Here is a 19,152-nt window from a genome sequence, read left to right as displayed (position 1 = left end):
CTCTTGCACTGTAGCAGATCTTTCTATGTATCGTCGAAGTTTCATCGAGATATGTCACTTGAGAGTAGCACATCCTGTGAAAGTTGCTATCGTTCTTACGTTTTGCACACCACTGTAGTTAGGTAACTACATGGCTTTTATTTATTATTTATTTTAGAATGATGGTCCGTAGCTCGTGGTCTCGCAGCTGGGTTCTCGCTTTCCGAGCAGGGGGTCCCGGGTTCGATTCCCGGCGGGCTCAGGGATTTTCACCTGCCTCGAGATGACTGGGTGTTGTTGTGTCGTCTTCATCATCAGCAATTCATCCCCATTACGGTCAGAGAAAGGCAATGGCAAACAACCCACACTAGGACCTTGCTTAGTACGGCGGTGCGGGTCTGCCGCATCGTTCCCCTACGCTCTGTCAAGGAGTATGGGACATCATCATCATCATCATTAGAATGGTGAATCGTGTCTCGTGGATCAAACAGAGGCTGGCGACCATTATTTCGACTAATTTTACACGTATATCAGTGAAGGTAATTAATCTGGATCAACCATTAAACGTTAACAAACAAGCCCGTGGACATGGATGTCGCGTAATTTTTCTCGAGCGCCGCGAATCGTCAAGAGTGTGTGGACTCTGGCAGCGTGTGTGATTTCGGTCGAGGCGACGGAAGCTACGCAGAACGGACTGCTCGAGAATGATCTGTTTCCTCCCAAAACAACCAAAACCCGGCAAATCCTGCTCTGTCATCCTGCTGTAACAGGCGTGGACGTTATCTGTCAGCTCCAGTTGAGCAGAGCTCTCTCTCTGCATATCCCTGCGCAGGGACGGTAAGCCGAGGCAAATTCCGAAGCCGCGGGTGATCCCTGACCACACAGCTTGGGGCTAACCGGAGGCGCGCCCGCAGGGCTAAGCCCACGTGTGCGCGGGTCGGGCGACCTAATCTAGACGCTGACGGCCCCACGCACGCTTCACGTGAGCCGGCGGTGTGGCCGTCCGTGGGGGGGAGGCGCGCTCTCCCATTGGTCGGCGCCGAGGGTACATCAGCGGCGCGCGCCGCGAGTTCGTCCGGCAGTAGTCGCACGGAACACACGGAGCGAAGCAGGGCACCGCGCTCGGAAGACCAGACGAGACGGCATGGGCACCAGCCAGGAGGAACGACAAATCCGCGACAGCACTTTCCGCATCATCGCCCCGGACCCGCCAAGAGGTAAACATGGCCGCCGCGCAGCACTCGCAGTAAACTTTAAGCGGCGATTGTTTTCGCAGCTTGTGCGCCACCAGCTGCGCATCTGCTACGAACAGGTGTTTTTGGAAATGTGTGGGAGGTATTGTTGTGTCCTGGTGACAGCGTAGCAATATTACAGTGGATTTATCGCCTTTTTGGCAGGCTGCCATTATTGTTTTCTTGTCGTGATACAGGCACTACGTAGCACTATTTATTTTCTTGTTTACCGCACATTCGACGTGGCTTTCACAGTAAGCAAGCTGTGCCTCGTTCCTCACTAGTATAACGTCTGTTTTTCGGATATTCCCTCCGTAACCTACAACTACCGTAATATATTTTCCAGCTTGTTCAATGTTCATCCTTTTTCTTTTCGTTGATACTGTATACCTTCTTATAAGAATGTCATCTATGCGACCCAACGAAGACGGAATAACATATTGTTCCTATAGATGTTGGTAATAAAACAGTCGACGCACACGTAGCCTATGAAAGCATTCTGTGCATTTTCAGGATAAATATTTCCCTCAGCAGCAGAGTTTGCCAAGAGGCGTAATGAAATTACCGGATAGATGGAAACTTTACGTCGCAGCGGTAATCCAACCCAGCTTCATGCTTCCGCTGCCAATATTCTTACAATAGTACATGAGTTCGAGTGCTGGTTCGACATTTCTAGTCTGTGAGGAAGTGTCATTACAGCACGAACTCCGCTGCGAAGTGAAACATTCAACCGTGAACCAATCTTCAGGCGGTTGATAAGACGTTCTCAGTCATAAGCTGTAGATCTTTCCGTATCTGGTGGTTACCGTTAGCATGTTCCTCCTTACCAGTTCCACTTGTGAATGGGTTTGTAGTAAGAAAAGACGACCGTACGCCTCCGTGCGCATACAGCTTTCTCTGATTTTTCTCGTCGCGTTTCACGAGATGTGAAAGGAACGCCATTCTCGGAATGTCAAAAGTAAACTCATCTCTGATGCACAACGACGCTTTTATAGTCTCTGGCGCTGGAGTTTGTTGAGCATCTACGGAACGCTATCGCGCTTACTGAACAATCCCTCGGCGTTACATGCCCCGCCTTGTTTAATCTTTTCTGTTACTCCAATATAGGACACTCTAAAAAACACCAGATACTATATACGTAGGGTGTTTAAAAAAGTATCACATATTTTGAGAGGTGACAGCGTGGATCAAAACAAGAAAAAAAGGCCAGTAAACATGAGCTGTAAAACGCATACTTGAAGAGCTAAGAGCCACTTGTTTGGTAACAGAGACGCGTTTCACGGTTGCGAAGATAAAACAATTTCTCATAGCTCTTAAGGTATGCATTTTAGATCTGAAGTTTGCTGATATCTTCTTCCTTGTTTTTGTCCATACTGCCATCTCTCAAAATATGGAATACTTTTTTTACAGGGTGTATATCCTTGGCTCTCCCGGTTGGTTTTTGAAAAATTAATTTGGTAGCATATCAAAATTTTATTTTTTCCTATGTAATTGTGGTGTTAAAACCTTCCTTAGGGAGCTTCCAGTCTAACAACGTATGCTAGAGTACCAGTGTTGTGTAGAAAAGATACGCAGGCTGAATCTTGTGGAGCGTGCCTCGATAGGTGAATTAGAAGAGCATGGGCGCAAAATTTAAGGGTTCAGTTGTGAGTCTTGATCCAGCACACTGTATTCATAGCATGAAGTATCATTCTTTGATCTTGTGAAAGAATAAAAGGGGGATGGGCAGTTCAAGCAAGAATAGATGGACTACAAAGGCTGTCAGTCAGTGTTCACATATCTTTTGTTAACGAACAAACAGTATATGTAAGCGCTGGCTGTTAAAGTTACGTTGATATTGTCTGTCTGGGGTCTCCAACCTGCGGCACACGGGCCGAATGCAGCCTAAATCAAGCATCAAAGAGCCCCAAAAAGTGAGCACTATCACACGGTTGGAAAAAACATAAAAATCAATTCATGTAAAGTTAAGATAAACTGAATATTTTCAATATGGAGCTCTCGCCACAAGATGCTATCTCCTCATTGGACCCCACGCATTTTTTTTTCCTCAGCGTTTATTGTTAGTGCCAAATGTATTACGTGCGGCTTAATAATTCCCATCTTTCAGTGTTCCCCAGTTAAGCTAAGAGGTTGGACACACCTGGTCTCAATGTGCTCACTGCTGCTCTGTGCCAATAATACGGCAGACGTGAACAAAGACAGAGAGCAGAATAATTCATGGATTAATGGACTTCCTAACACAGAGCTCGGAACTGTACTAGTAGTGTTATACAAGTAACTGGAGAATTTCGAACATTGTTGAGCGTGTGACTAAACATAATATAGTTGAAAGCTGAAATTGAAAGTCTAACTGCCTGTCACCTACCTGTGTGAATCTGAACACCATCAATCATAAGTCAGTGTTAAAATGTAGGCTCAGTCACCTTCAACAGTGCATAAGAACCAAAACTGCTGAGGAGCAAGACTTAATCAGAATTATTGTACAACAATCTATAAAAGCGATAAAGATACAAATATAAATCGCTTTTATAGATTACATATAATAATTCTGATGAAGTCTTGCTCCTTCGAAACGCGCAAATTAGTGCTTTTGCAGTGTGAAAGACTACAGTGTGACACTGGTTTTTAACAACCACGATCTCGTGTCCATTGTGGAAGTAAAATCAAAAACCGTAACGAATCCTGCGTAAAGAGCATAACGCAAAACTCCACTGGATTTCGACCGAAATTTTATGTTGACTCATTCGGCCGACAAGCGGTATTATCAATTACAGAAGATGCACCTTAATTCGCTATAAAGATTAAAGTGCCGTTTATCTGATGGTCAGTGTAAAAAATCACAGACGCTCGGGAATTGTGTGATAAAGACGTTTGTAGCCGCAGACTTGGTTATGTCTTATCAGGGAAGGATCTAATTAGGTGAGCCGGTCGGCCTCTAACAACGCCAATTGATTCAGTTAACGCCCGTTTGCTTGGTTCTGCGGAATGAGAAGACGGATGGTCGCCAGATTAAGAGTGATGCGAGGCGCAGAGACGGCGCAGACTTTGGCTGGGGCAGGCGCTCTGTAAATCGAGTAGCTCTGCTGACGCCGCAGCAGGTGGACGCATACCTCAGCGGCGGGTATCTGCAGTTCCCTGCGCTGTCGTCTGTAGCGGCGTCCCTATCGAAGAGATGCCACGCCTGGCCCTAGACAGACCGCAACCATAGAGTGCGACATGAATATCTACCGGCAGATTCTGTTAGGAGTTCACTGACTGTTCAACACTCAGTGTAGGGAGGTAGCCAACATCACACTTCATGCTATTAGTGCATCTGATAGACGAAACAAGACTGAGTAGCACTATACAGTTCTTCTGGGCACAGTCACACAGACATTTACTGACTTTCTTTCTAGATCGACTTTGTCGCAACACTGGATAGCAATGGCTCCCTCAGCCGATATATTTTTCTTTTCATCTCGTACGTAATTCCCCATTTTTGCTGTCTACTACTAATCGTTTGCTCGCCACACAACCACTACACCCAACGTCCGCAGAAACTGTTTTACGTATCCATTATTTCTTTGCCCCAACCTTTTTTCAACCTCTACCGCTTCTTCGAGCATCAAGTTAATTGTTCCCAGCTATCGTAATAATGGTAATAATGTCACACTAGTTCCATCTTCTAATAAAGATTTATCATACACTTCTTTCCTCACTTCTTCTTTCCACTGCATGCTCGTTTCGTAATTTATCTTGCCACTTAATTCTTAGCAATCTTCCCTCAGTTTTTTCTTCTTAGGACTTCCGATGGTCCTCGCTTAACCCATATACAATACTGCGCCCCACACGCACACTTTAAAGGACTTCTTCCTCTGTTTTCGATATCTGATTCCAGGAGAGGCTCTTTTTATTGAGTAATATTGTACGACCGTTTCACATGAAGTCTGTTGCGCATGTATCGCTCGGAACTAGTTACTTCTGAAGTACATTTTACTCTCGTTTTCCGGTTGGTTCTCTATTTATCTCTCATGCGCAGTGTGATTTCCTGATGATGTTACAAACTTTCATCTGTGGTGGAGAAGCGTAAGCGTATCAATTTGAGGTAAAGGGACACTGGTTCGGAAAGAACACAGTTGAAATTGACGCGCGAAAATCGTTCTAATACCTCTGACAGTGGATATCTTCTACTGCAAGCGGTTTGCTTTCCACGTTTTTGGAAAAGGTAGTATGAACAAAAGCAAGAAAAAGGCTAGTACACATGGGTTCTAAAGCATATACCTTAAGAGATATGAGCACTTCTTCGTCTTTGCTACTGTGGAAAACATCTCTTCTGCTGAACAAGTGTCACAGTTCTTCAGGTGTGCAGTTACTTTTCTTGCTGCATATTACCTTCTCCCAAAATATGAAAAGCACAGAGCTTGCAGTAGAAGAGGTCCACCGCCAGAGTTATCAGAACGGTTTTCGCTTAAAACTTTCGACTCTCGTTTCCGGGCCGGGGCCTGTTACCTCAAATTGATGCACTTACCCGTCTCCATTATCACTGAAAGTTTTTAACATTGCCACGGAATCACCCTGTAAATTTAAGGCTTGCTCAGAGGGCCAAAAAATAGCGTGGAAATACTTCATTATGTTTAAACGGTTTATAAGAAACGCATTTTTTTGAAAGAGCGAACGATGAGGATGCTGCATATTCCATGTTAGGGAACATGGAACACTAATACGAATGAAATAATTAGTCTTTATGCTCGTAGTGCTGAGACACTTACGTCTTATTAATTAACTTACGAATAATAACTAAAATTTTTTTTCATCCGTACTGTTCTGTGCCAACATAGCTATAAGATCAGAGGCCAAAGAAGAATAGAATGCAGTGAATGTGAGCCCAGTCACTGTCACAAAACGCCGCTGCTGAAACGAAGCCGAAAGCAGTACTAAACATCATAGTTAATTTTCATCCGTATGGTCACAAGGAAGTTCTTACTCACTGTAAGAAAACACGAGTTAGTGTTTCGTAATGGACACGTCGCATCTCTGTGATGGGCCTAACGTAGGAACTACACTATGTTAACTCAATATAATGAAGACAGGAAGGAGATACGAAGTGATACTCATGTTATCAATGGTTGTGCGCACATATCGACTGACTGAAACAATTTTTTTTTCATATATACTACCAAATCGAATCCAAATTCCTTCCTTAGAATATCCGCCGGAGTTCACTCGAAATACACAAAAAGCACACGAGGTACTTTCAGGGTGGAAGCACAGAATATATTTACGAACAGTTTGTTAGTTTACTGACAAACCAATTGCATTTACTAGATGTTTCATCCTCTCTTCCTTACACAGAAATTCGACACTTTCACTTTTATCAGATACCGATAAATCCAAAATATTGCAGTTGCTTCCAAAAGGACAATAAAATCTTTGGTTGTCGTCTAAGAGTCACTTTCTACTACATCTTCTTTGCTAAAAATCATAACTTGAAGATCACGAGTCATCACGCTTTAGTTCACGTGTAAGGAGAGGGAAGCTGGTAGAGGATGTTGCGGTCGTAACACGAGGACACGAACGTTTGCGGTTGTCGGCGGTGCTGAAGAGTATTGGGTCACCACTGCAGACCTCAGAGCTGCCGCTGCGGGACAGTTTTACTCAAGAAGTTTTCCACAGGTTACCAATACAGTGATAATCCTCTGCAGTCTTACAAGAAAGGATGAGATATCTCGAAAGGGGTGAAAGCCTGCTGCCTTTGGGCATGACCCTAAACTCGGTGTGAGGTGTGACCAATGCCTTAAATTCGAAATATTGTCTCTTATAAATGGGCGCTCCCGAACGTGTCGCCTTGTACGGTTTTTCTAATTACGATATAAGACGTGCTATCTAACCGTTTTACACGACACGAGAACAAATCACCTGGATTGCCGTACTTAGGCGTAAAATACTTCCGTGTTGTAACCCGGCTAATAAGCGCTCAGTTAAGAGAGATTTTGTACGTAGTCTAAAACAATCTGAGACTGTGTTTACTTTCAAAGAACATTGGCCTTAACGAAATATTAAATCTCAGCAAGCAGTGTTTTCATTTGCGCGCGTCAGCTGAGGAGTACTTCATTAAAATGTAACTTAGTTGTCGGCAGCTGTGAGCGACTGCAAATGATCTGGCAGGCGGTGAATGGGCACGTTGCCGCACGCGTGCCAAATGAACGGGCTGTACCTTGACGTCTCGCCACTTTCTACCACATCGCCTGCACCTGCGCTGTTCCTCATATTATGTTCGCAGAGAGTCAACAATATGCGCCGCCCTTGGGCCTCCGAGCACGCGAGAGGAATTAACTTTTTTCTCAGCGTGTCTTCCTGAAATTGCCTCTTCTTATATGCCAGGCATCTAATTTGGCAAGCGTGTTGCAATTGAATGTGTCGAGTAACAGTTTTTACGCCCTGACACTGCAAGTCACAACAATATGCGAGGCGGCTACTTGCAAACTATGCAGTCTCCAGCGATACTTGTGCGCGAGAACATCGTAGTTTATGCGTAACGAATGGTGTTTTCAAAAGACTTCAACGCTGCGAATTTTACTGAGAATTCTTCAGTAATTAAATCGTTCGTGGGTGCTGTATAAGAGCATATCCGCATACAGTGACGCCTATTAACTGAGGATGACACGGCAGTCGGTCAGTACCGTTGATCCTTCAGAGACCTATTCGGCTGGAGGGAGAGATAACAATACTTAAAAGTTCACTAATAAGCAAAGTGGCATTATGTTCAGGCAGCATACTGTAGTATAGATGTGCGCACTTAAATATTTGTCGAGTTAGCCTGGCACAATTTCTACTGCGTGTTTTCAGTTACTAAACAAACACCGAAAAGGGTCCCTTCGCAGGACATAGCCACTTCTCTCGCGTATTCTCCTCGATTTGAGCTAGTGAACAGGATCCTCATGCTTCTAAAAGCGGCAGCTTCGAATTATTCTCTGCTAATCTTGAGGGCATCATATTCCCACCGCTGCTGTCTAGATTCGTATACGCTGAGGGGCTCAAGAAACCAAAGGTTTGTCTGTCTGCGTCTCCCACGAGGCACTTTCTGTCTGTGAAACGCACTGCTACATTCCCATAAGATATGACGCGTTGTCAAGGGTCAAATATCTCTGCGCATGCGTCAGATGGTACTCTGTTCAAAGCAGTCCGTCTGACAAATACTGTCCGATGTTCGGAACTTGGGTAAGAATGAAAACTGGAAGCTGACCATGCAGTATGACTTGTGACAATAGGTGTATAGGAATGTCTATACTGTACAGCCGTCTTTGATACAAAGCTATCAGTATGGTACCTGCGGAGGGACACGTGGTTACACATTACCTGTACGTCTTTATTAATTGATTGTGTGTTATATGTTAAGAACATTTCGTCTTTTTTTGATCGTACGCATCAGCCGCCAACGTTTGTTGCAAAATATATAAATGACACATTATAAGCAAATGTTTATCTTCCAGTGAAAATGTACATGAAATTCACTCTCACTGTTGCGTGTGCAAACATGTTTCTCCACGCAATAATGACCCACTAATGACAGAAAAACAGAGATCAAACGTGTTTGAGCTATATTCAGGAAAGAAATAGTACTTAGCAAACACGATCGCCATCAGAAATTATATAGACTACATTTCCAGTAAGACCTTGAGTTCCGTAAGCGATAGGAAGGCAACATACCCGGAAAGCGGTACACACCACACATGTACGATAGAGGACTAACTCATAAATTGTACTCAGGTAGCGCAGCAACAGACGTTTGAGCAACGCGCAAGGACTTCTAGCTCCGAGCGGAAGCAATTGCTCAGTGAGCATCTGTGGGAAAGACTTTGTATTTACACTCCAAACGTGTGAGCTCTAAGTTCTCATACATTAGAGCGCGCGGGGCGGTGGGGGTGGGGTGGGGGGTTGGGGGGAGGGAGGGAGGGAGAAGGAAATGACACCACGAACTGTTCTCGAGAGATCAGCTGAGTAGTATCTTCATTGCAAAACATAATACTCAACCGATTTTGTCAGAAAACTTAATCAGTGTGTTCGTCGAAAAAGTCTGCATACGCACTGATCAAAAGTATCTCACGGAAATACTGTAATGCTTCTGAATCTCTTGCCGACTACGAAAACATGTGCAGTATATAGAGATTTCGCTTCTAAACGCTATGCTGCGGGCAAAATCTGCATCTCAAGACAATGTTTCATACGGCATGCTACTTCATGAAGAAAGGTGAGCCGTGCATGTTCTTACTGTTGCACTTGTTGCAAGTAAGTTAGCACAGATGAGTCTATAAAACAACGTTTCTCTGCTGCGATAAAGACGTAGGGAGTAGGGTAAAGGGCACTATGTGATCTCACTGCTAAGTAAGTCTGATACAAATAGTCGCGCCGGTATCATGTCGGTAGGGATGGGTTCAGAGAATCAGATAAAGGAACGGCCGTGGCTTGATTGTAAGAAATATCCGTATATTTCAAACGTAAACAAATATTCGGATGTAACGTACTGTCGACGAGGTCGGAAGAGTCGGAGAATCAGCTAGATGGAAATGTCTCATTATGAAAGAAACCATCACGGCGTTTGCATTCAGGATATCCATAAAAGCGCTCTGTCTGGATGGCCGACCAGGAATATGAATTACTGCTCTCCCGAAACCGAGTAAAGTGTGCTAACCACAGCACCACCTCTTCTCTGTCACAACTTCTCCTCCCGATGCATCGACGTAGCAATTGGTATGTGGCTTTAACTTGTGAACAAAATTACCAATTTAAGCTCCAATAGATGAGACGCACTACGCAGTAGCCTACATATAGATCGACCGAATATGTCATGTAGAGGGTATCCCAAGAGGAATGGTCAGTTTTCACGGATATGACAGGAACAAACATTCGAAGAAAAGTAGTCAAGTAAACATGTAGTCTAAAAGGCACACCTTAAGAGCTGTGAGCACTTCATCTTCCATACTGCGAAGCAAATCTACTCTACTGCAAGCTCTTTGCTTTCCACATTTTGGGACGAGGCAGTGTGGACCAAAATAAGAAAAAAATTGTCTAGTAAACATGGGTTCTAAAACGTATACCTTAAAAGTTAAGAGTTTTGGTGTCTAGAAGAGAGGTATTTCGCAATATCGAAGATAAAGACTTGCTTATAGCTCTTAAGATAAGATTTTAGGGCCAATATTTACTTGAATTTTTTGCTTCGAATGATCGATCTTGTCATATACCTAAATATTGACCAGTCTCCATTGCGCATTCTGAATGTTTTTTAAGGGGATCTAAAATTCCTGAATTAAAAATATAGTGTCAGTCACAGCCTAGTGCAAGTCTTCCTAAAGAAACTGGGTTAGGGGTTAACGTTTCGTCGGCAGCAAGATCGGAGTCGAATGTTAGTTAGGGACAGGGTGGGGTAGTGAATCTTCCACATTTCCCCGAACTGATTCTGGGGGAGATATACGGAAAATCACGGGAATATCCTGCTTCCTGTTCCATAACTTTAGCCTTTACGCCGCCTCTCTTGTTCAAGACTTCAGGACTGAGGAACACTTCAGTGTCAGGATGGATCCCCTCATTTAGTGTTATACCACGGAAGAGTCAGAACTGGCCATCATGAAGCGAATCCAAGACCACCTCGACAGTAGTCAGTGACGCTACAGGTTTCACTGTGGAAGTGATCCACATCCCGAGGCGAAACGTGTCCTGCGGACGACAGCTGCATTTCGCAGTCGAGACGTCTCTACAGCAATGCTACGAAACCCGCAGCAAAGCGATCTTTAATGAGACTAGCGGCGTCTTGTGTCAGCGCGTCGCTTATCACGGACTCCGAGCGACGCAGCGGTTTCTGAGATGGCTTCTAATCGCTGGCCTCTTAAGAGGCGCCCCTGGGTCTTCGGGAACTATTCTGTCACGGATGTCGTGACTCCCTGCGTACGCCAATCAGAGTTTCAGCACTCTCTGCTTTCTGAAGAAGCAGTTCTCCGTGGGATAGTATCCACCTTAAATTCCTGAAGAAAACCTAGAACGGACTGGATCAACTTTAGTGGGGGCGGCATCTGGAAAGAGATGACAGTATAACGTCCCATCGACGCGTGGTATTTAAGGCCCTGAGCTGATTTTCGGAACGCACGGGATCAGATGCCAGTCCGACCATCCGAAGAATTTCATGGTTCGCCCAGACCACTTCATCCGAATATTTTGGATGGTTCCTTTTGTAAACCCTCGTCGCCAGTTTTGTTAAGACTCGTCGATACTGCAGTGGAGGCAGAGTTGCCACTGTTGAGGTAGGCTGAGTTTGTGAGTTCGTAAAACGGCTTCTGGTGCAATATACCGCCAAGACAATTTCTCCCTGCAACTATTACACAGTTGTGCCCCAGGGTCAGGTAACAGATTAGGAGAACGAAGGTTCCACAACAATCCAACAAATTAGTAACAAAGCACACAAATGAGTGAAAAGGGATTACTTATCTTGGTGTCTAGTTGAATAATGACGTCTGCAACACTGCTTGTAATATAACACGAAGGCCCTGAATGGTTAAGTGCAAATAATCGTAGGTAAACTTCCCAGTACACAGCAAATACAGTTTACAACTTCTAAGAGTTCACTAAACGACGTTCCCTGCCTAAGTCAGCCCTGGACGATGATCTGTAACCAAATGGGCGAGAGCTGCTCTTCTGTCTTCCGAGTAGGCTTATGTCCGTTGTTATCCGGTGATTGGGGGATTGTACACTGGCCGAGACGAAGTCGATATCTTCATCCTCATCGCCGCCCGTGGCGCTGATGGAACTCGCGCAAGTGGCGAGTCTCTATGTGTCTGGCACCAGCTCGCATCTTTGGGCCTGTGGTGCTTTTGCCCTGGCTGTGTCTTGTTCGGACGACACAGTAGTTACGTCCACTAGACTCCTGCCAATTTCCTTCATCTTCCCTGTCAAAACTAATTCTCATGACTTATTTGTCCACATTTACAGGGGGTGGACAAAAATATGAAAACGCCAACAGACAACGCATTGCTACGTCCAATACGGTGTAGGACGTCACTTGACACTCAAAACAGCTTCCAGATGCCCCCGAATGCGTAAATAAAGATCCTGTGTGGATTTCAACATTCCTGCAAAATACTGGCAAGTTCTGGTAACGTTGATGGAGGTGGATAGCGATCACGCACCCATCTCTCCAAAGCAGACCACAAAGGCTCAGTAATGCTGAGATGTGGTCACTGCGATGGCCAGGAAAGACGCGACGGTTCATCCCCGAAAACCAGTTCTGGACGACGCGAGCTGTGCGATCAGAGGCCCTGGTGTTTTAGAACACAGCATCACCATTGGGGAACTTGTACCACGGGATGGATCTGGTGACCCAAAATGGTCACAAGATCCTTGGAAGTAACGCTACAGTACAGAGTAAACATGGGGCCCATGGAACGCATCGATATAGCTGTCCAAATCATCACCGAACCCACATCATGTTTCACTTTTCTCAGTCTGGAACCGCGCGACCACTACGATCGCAGGTTCGAATCCTGCCTCGGGCATGGGTGTTTGTGGTGTCCTTATTTTGGTTAGGTTTAAGTAGTTCTAAGTTCTAGGGGACTGATGACCTCAGACGTTAAGCCCCATAAAGCTCAGAGCCATTTGAACCATTTTTGAACGTTATGAATTTTCGATATGTGCCTCTTGAGACACCAAACACTTCGGTTACCTTGATTACAGAAACATACACCATACGAGTGCCAACAATTTGCCTACGTTCGAATTCATTTAGCTCCAAAATAACGGACACACAATTGAACCGGACACTGTTTTGACTACGACAGACACCTGCAACGTATTGAGGACCTTGCACTGGTATTATTGGTGGTCAAATAGAGCCGTGCAGCTTTCAGTCTTGATCAGCATCTCCATTTATGTTCAAGCATGCGTTTCTCACGGTGTTTCCACTTTTTTGTCCAACTCCTGTACATACATATTCCGTAAGATGCCTTGCGATACGCGATACCTAGCGCAGGTTACTTCTAATACTACTATTAGTTCCCTCATTTGCTGTCCCATTCGCGCATGGTGTGTGGGAAGGACGGCTGGCGGTAAACCTCCATATCAGCTCTAATTTCTCTAATCTTCTCGTTGTGGTCATTACACACGTCTGTGGGAGGAACTAAAATGTTGCCCGAGTCTCCTTGGAACGTGCGCTCTTTGCATTTATTAGCTTCCCCGCGACGCACAGCGCCTCTCTCTTGACATCTGCCACAGCAGCTCGTCAGTATCTCCTTAACGCTCAAGAATCGCTCAAACGAGTATTTTGTAAAGAGCTTCTGTCGTGGCCGAATTAAATTTCCTTAATATCCTTCCAATGAATCTCATCATAGCCTCTAATTTTCCTGCAAATAATTTTGTGCAGTCGTTTGACTTTACCTAACTCCGAACGGTCGCTCCTATATATATTAGGGTTGTTACTCTTTCTGGTTCTTTATCTCCAATATTGCAATCAAACGATAATACTGGGAGTGGACAAAAAATTTGGAAACAATGTGAGAAATACGTGCCTGTAACACGAATGTATATGCTAGCCAAGTCTGCTGGTTGCGCTGCTGTATTTGACTACAAATGTCACCTGTGCGATGTCCTCAATACGTTGCAAGTGTCAGTCGCGGCCAGAGCAGTACGTTGTGTAACCGTGAGTGCATTACGTCGGAGCTAAAAGAATTCGAACGCGCACAACTTGTCGGTGTATGTGTGGTAGGTGATTCCGTCACGAAGGCAGCCGCACTGTTTGATGTTTTCAAAAAGCACCGTATCGAAAGTTTATACCGCATAGAAGAAAGCGGAAAATCATTATCTGCGAAGTCACAACGCGGAAGAAAGTGTGTCTTGAGTGATCGTAACAGACGATCGTTGAAGAGGGATGTAACGAAAAATAAGAGGATAAGTGCAAAAATGACTGCAGAGCTGAATTTCACACTCGAGAACCCTGACAGCAACAAAGCAACACGAAGTTCCGTAAGTAAGGAACTGCAGGGTGAGCTGGAATTACAAAACCAGTCATCAGTTATGTAACTTCAAAAATGGTTCAAATGACTCTGAGCACTATGGGACTTAACTTTTGAGGTCATCAGTCCCCTAGAACTTAGAACTACTTAAACCTAACTAACCTAAGGACATCACACACATCCATGCCCCAGGCAGGATTCGAACCTGCGATCGTAGCGGTAGCGCGGTTCTACACTGTAGGGCCTAGAACCTCTAGGCCACTCCGGCCGGCTATGTAACTTCCCGTAAAAGTAAAATATGAAGTAATAAAACCTTGGAGTGTGGAGAAATGAAATTGAATCATTTGGTCGGATGAGTCTTGTTCCACATTGATTCCAACTTGTGACCCAATTTACATCTAGCGTACGTTGTCCCAGGTGTACGAGACAGATTGCTTGCTGCCAGGAGTGAAACATGACGGGGGTTCGGTGCTGGTTTGGGCAACCATATCGTGGTATACCATGGGCCCCTTGGGTACTGTGCAAGGTCACATTACTGCCAAGGATTATGTGACCATTGTTGCTGATCATGACCATCCGCAGTGGTTAGCACACTGAACTCGCATTCGGGAGGATGGTTCAAACCCGCGTCTGACCGTCCATCCATCCCTAAATCGCTTCGGGCAAATGCCGGGCTGGTTCCTTTGAAAGGGCACGGTCGACTTCCTTCCCCGTCCTTCCCTACTCTGATGGGACCGATGACCTTTCTGTTAGGTCCCCTCCCCCGAACCAACCAACCATGTCCATCCAATTTTACATTGTTTGTTCCATAGTGATGATGCTGTGTTCCAAGAAAACAGGGACCATGTTGACAGAAGTCACATCATCCAGGACTACGAATTTCCTGGCGGATTAAAACTGTGCGCCGGACGGAGACTCGAACTCGGGACCTTTACCTTCGTGGGCAAGTGCTCTACCAACTGAGCTACCCAAGCACGACTCACGATCCGTCCTCACAGCAGTAGAGCAGTTGTCCGCAAAAGGCAAAGGTCTCGAGTTATGGTCTCGGTCCAGCACACAGTTTTAATCCCGCCAGGAAGTTTCATATCACGCACACTCCGCTGCAGAGTGAAAAATCTCATTCTGGAAACATCCAGGACTAGTTTTGTGAGCTCGGGAATGAATTGTCGGGACATCCCTGGCAGTGATTGTCACCAGATCTCAATAACATTGAGCTTTGTGGTCTGCTGCGATCGCTATCTCCCTCCGTCATCGTTTCTGAACTTGCCTCTATTTTGCAGGAATAATGGTAAGATTCCCTTGTAAACCATACAGGACCTGTGTTTATGCATACCAATTAGTTTCATACACCATTTTAGGGATGGCAGTTATTTTTTCTTTTTTTTTTTGTTACTGTTTCCATATTTTTTTTTGTCCAACCCCTGCAGATCACTTCACCTAGTTTTAGACAATGTGTTACAATTATATACATCAGGGCACTTGGTTTCCTTCGTTTCCATCTTTGTCGCGAACCAAAGTAGGTTCGCTGCTGTAAAGCTCTCGGCTTCCATTCATGGCGGGATCCTGAACAACACTGTATTACACTGCCGAATCGGATTGAATTAGAAATCTTGTTTCAGACAGTAAGCGACACTAAATTCGCTGCCATGCGGTGAAGTATAGCTAATCCTGATTCATACACCGCACAAGATTGTGCGTCAACAGGACCTTGGTTACTTTCGGCCAGTGTATGGAGCCTTCTGCAAGATCTTCGCCCAACCCGCATGCTAATATCCGGTTACCCGAGAGAGGCTGGATTACGCCTGAAAATGCTCGACGCTATTCAATCACGTGGCCTCAGCTGATACTTTAATTACGACGCGACGCGCCCTTTGTTAATGCTCTGGCAATCGACTAAAGCCTCCGGATCAGTCGTAATCACAAAAAATCCGTGAACGCTCAGTCATAAATTATTGATACCAATGCGCCCGACAGCGTCAGTGCTTTAAAATAGAGAATACGGTCGACGGTAAGGCTGTTTACTTCGCTCGTAATCGACGTGTAATAAAGAGACTCCGATAAACATCGCTCTGCAGTCGTACAATCGCTCATTTTGAATGGAAAGAGCATTTAATGGCCAGTGCCAGATGAGCAAACAAGGCGAGTGCCGGTTTTGAGGAGCAGGGAATTCTGATTTGTTTTCTCGCATTCGAAGAAGCGGTAAACTTATTTTTCTTTCAACATAACACGGAGTTCAGCCAGCAGTACATGTGGAGGACTCTGTCTCAGACTACATTCGGAATCCAGATTACTACTTGTGAGATACATCGGCCGTAATGAACTTTTCTTTCACGCTGTTTCCCCACTGCCATTCAAGCGAACGGTGCGCTAGTTCCTTCTTTCCGTCTGAAACACTTAGACTGCGTAGTTTAAGCACGAAGTGAACCAGAACGGATTTTGCAACACCTGCAGACTCATGACTAACAATTCAGTTTCCCCTTAAAATTATAAGATAATACGGCGATCGTATGCAATGCTTTGCCATTCGGTAATTAATTGGCAGGTAGTGTTGGAATAATCATTACGTAAGCGTTTTTGCATAACATATTTTTTCATGCAAGGAGTATACCCTTCGATTATTCATTAGAACTGAGCATTTTCTGAACCGTCAGTCACTAAATATTTAGTGGATGAAGCGTTTTAGCAGAGTTGTGCCACACACGGGCTACATGCCGTAGACAAGCTGAGCTAATTTCAGCATCTGTTGGAGCCGCGCTTTGTACATCTCTGACGAAACAGATAAAGCTCTCATTCGATACAGAATGAAGGTCTCGTTCGAAATGGAAATCTATTCTGTCCTCTGTCCTGTTCGTTAAAAGACTTAAACCTCGCAGCCAAAACGGGAATAGGATGTATATGCAGACTCGGGACTACAAAAGCACTATGTCATCTTAAAAAACTTGTATAAACCGAAGCCTATTACCGACTATAACACATACCTAAGACACGGCAATTTGACGTGGACAGTTTGATAATCCTTCAGTTTATTGCAGATCAGCATGCAGTAGATGATGGAGGAGAAAGTAGTAGCTTAAGGTTCGTTTATGTTTGAACACTGCTTATTGTATTGTAAGAATACATGTAAATGATTGGTGGAAAATAATGCACTATTAAGTTAATGAAATAACATGGAATTGCGGATTTATTATTATCAGGCAGATTATTTCCCATTGTGCAATAATGTGTGCGATGATTTGATGAGGCAAATGCGTCGCCTATTGTACGTTACAAATATTTTCGTAATTATCTTCGTCTCTTGCACATCTATTGTCAGAAGTGAACGAAAATCATTTAACTGGATTTCTGTAAATGGAAACATACTATTAATTTTTGTCTTTTTGTCTTTTGTCTTTTTTTGTTGTGAAAATTGCATAAAATTCCAGCGCTGCATAAAATTCCCACTGCTAATATTTCGTTTCCTCAAAAACATTTTGCAGCTGCTAACCTTCCTGGAAAGAAGAAGTGTCAGGCATTTAAACACTACGAAAATGTACATGGTTTTTTTATTTTTCAGCCACTAGGTGACGGCAAAGTAAATAACGCAATTAAATCTGCTTTACTCCAAAGCTTACTGAATGTACAAGTGGTTCTTATTGTTCGCGTAATGGACAATGTAGAAAATCGTTGAGGTCTAAATGAATAACCTTGTACTCGCACGCCCAGAACTAAAAACAGAGTAGCGATTTGTAATACATACATTTGTTTTAATTTGTGTACAAAACAGAAGTGTGTTTTCTGTGTCTTGTCAGGCCGTATTCATTGTAGTTTACTTACGTATTGCATTAGTATTATTAGTTTACGTTAAGCAAAAGGATACGAAACCACATTATGAAATGAAATGTCAAAAGACCCGAAAACTCTTGTGAGAAATTAACACCACAGAAGTACGACCAGTTTTTTGTCGTCTTTGGGCAGAGAGATTGAACTATCGCAGCCAAAGAGTTTCCTGTGCTACAGCGGAGGTACACAGACGTCCAGCAGTTCACCACTGCATAAATTCAGCCACCATGCTGTTTCTATGGCTCTAGAAAGTGGACGGGATTTTTAAGTCCAGTCGGGTAGGAAAGTGTGAAGGAGCAGTCTAAAAGAAGGAATAGTAGACGGGTTTGTGGAAGACAGCAAGCGTTCGCAGGCGTCTTTCCGTCACTGTGAGATGACGCAGGAGATAACCGCAGTTGCTCTCTTGAATGGCAATTAGCGGCTATTTACCACAGGCAGAAGCGTGTAACTGCGAAACCACTTGAAGACGACAGAAACCTCTGTCTCATGGGACTACGTAACGCAAGACAATTCCAGGAAGCGGGCTATGTTCACTTGCTTCTTTGACAATGGTCGAAACAGGCGACTGTACACGTGCTCGCGTTGCGACCTTGAGCGAGGCATGTGATCTAATCAGGACGGACAAATGAGCGGCTCGTGCTGCTTCCGCTACACAGCTGTCTACGTACCTAATGATATTGCTTAGCTAACACAGTCTGCCCATCGGGGCGTGTCCTCGAAATACACTTGCAAGGATTACAAGGAGTCATCATCACTCTGCCCAAAAAGAACATGGCCATAATTCTAAACGATTTTGTTGCAGATATGGCTCTATTCTGCGAGCCCGGTGTTATCTGCAATGCTTTGAGGGAGCAAAGAGAACGAATAAGAAAAGACGTCAGTATATCGTTCGTAACTGACTACCGTATTGTGAAACTAACTGTATTGATACGAAATGTCTTCTACACTGAATGAACCAGACCACCTCCGACAAACCTTCGCGGCTGGTAGTACGGACGGAAAGAAGAAAAAAAAAAAAAAAAACAACAACCAAGTCTTCAGTCCGATTAAAATTACTTGACAGTTGACGGCTGTCACCGTTACAGTGTTGCCACATCGGCTGCCGCTCCGTTAAAGGCGACACGCGAACATAGCAGGTGATTTAACAAGTG

The 19,152-nt window shown here is 44.5% G+C and overlaps 1 protein-coding gene across 1 annotated transcript in view; it reads left to right on the top strand.

Moving 5' to 3' along the window:
* The first annotated feature begins 1,080 nt into the window (after positions 1 to 1,080).
* LOC124787995 (putative inorganic phosphate cotransporter) overlaps positions 1,081 to 19,152 on the top strand; it is a 168,113-nt gene continuing 150,041 nt past the window's right edge. The window contains exon 1 of the mRNA XM_047255031.1: positions 1,081 to 1,196. Within this exon, the coding sequence (XP_047110987.1) occupies positions 1,124 to 1,196 (73 nt within the window). The 5' untranslated portion in view covers positions 1,081 to 1,123. The remainder of the gene's footprint in view (positions 1,197 to 19,152) is intronic.

Source organism: Schistocerca piceifrons, chromosome 3, assembly GCF_021461385.2.
Source record: "Schistocerca piceifrons isolate TAMUIC-IGC-003096 chromosome 3, iqSchPice1.1, whole genome shotgun sequence".
NCBI lineage: Eukaryota > Metazoa > Arthropoda > Insecta > Orthoptera > Acrididae > Schistocerca > Schistocerca piceifrons.
This window is presented reverse-complemented; position numbering and strand designations above follow the sequence as displayed.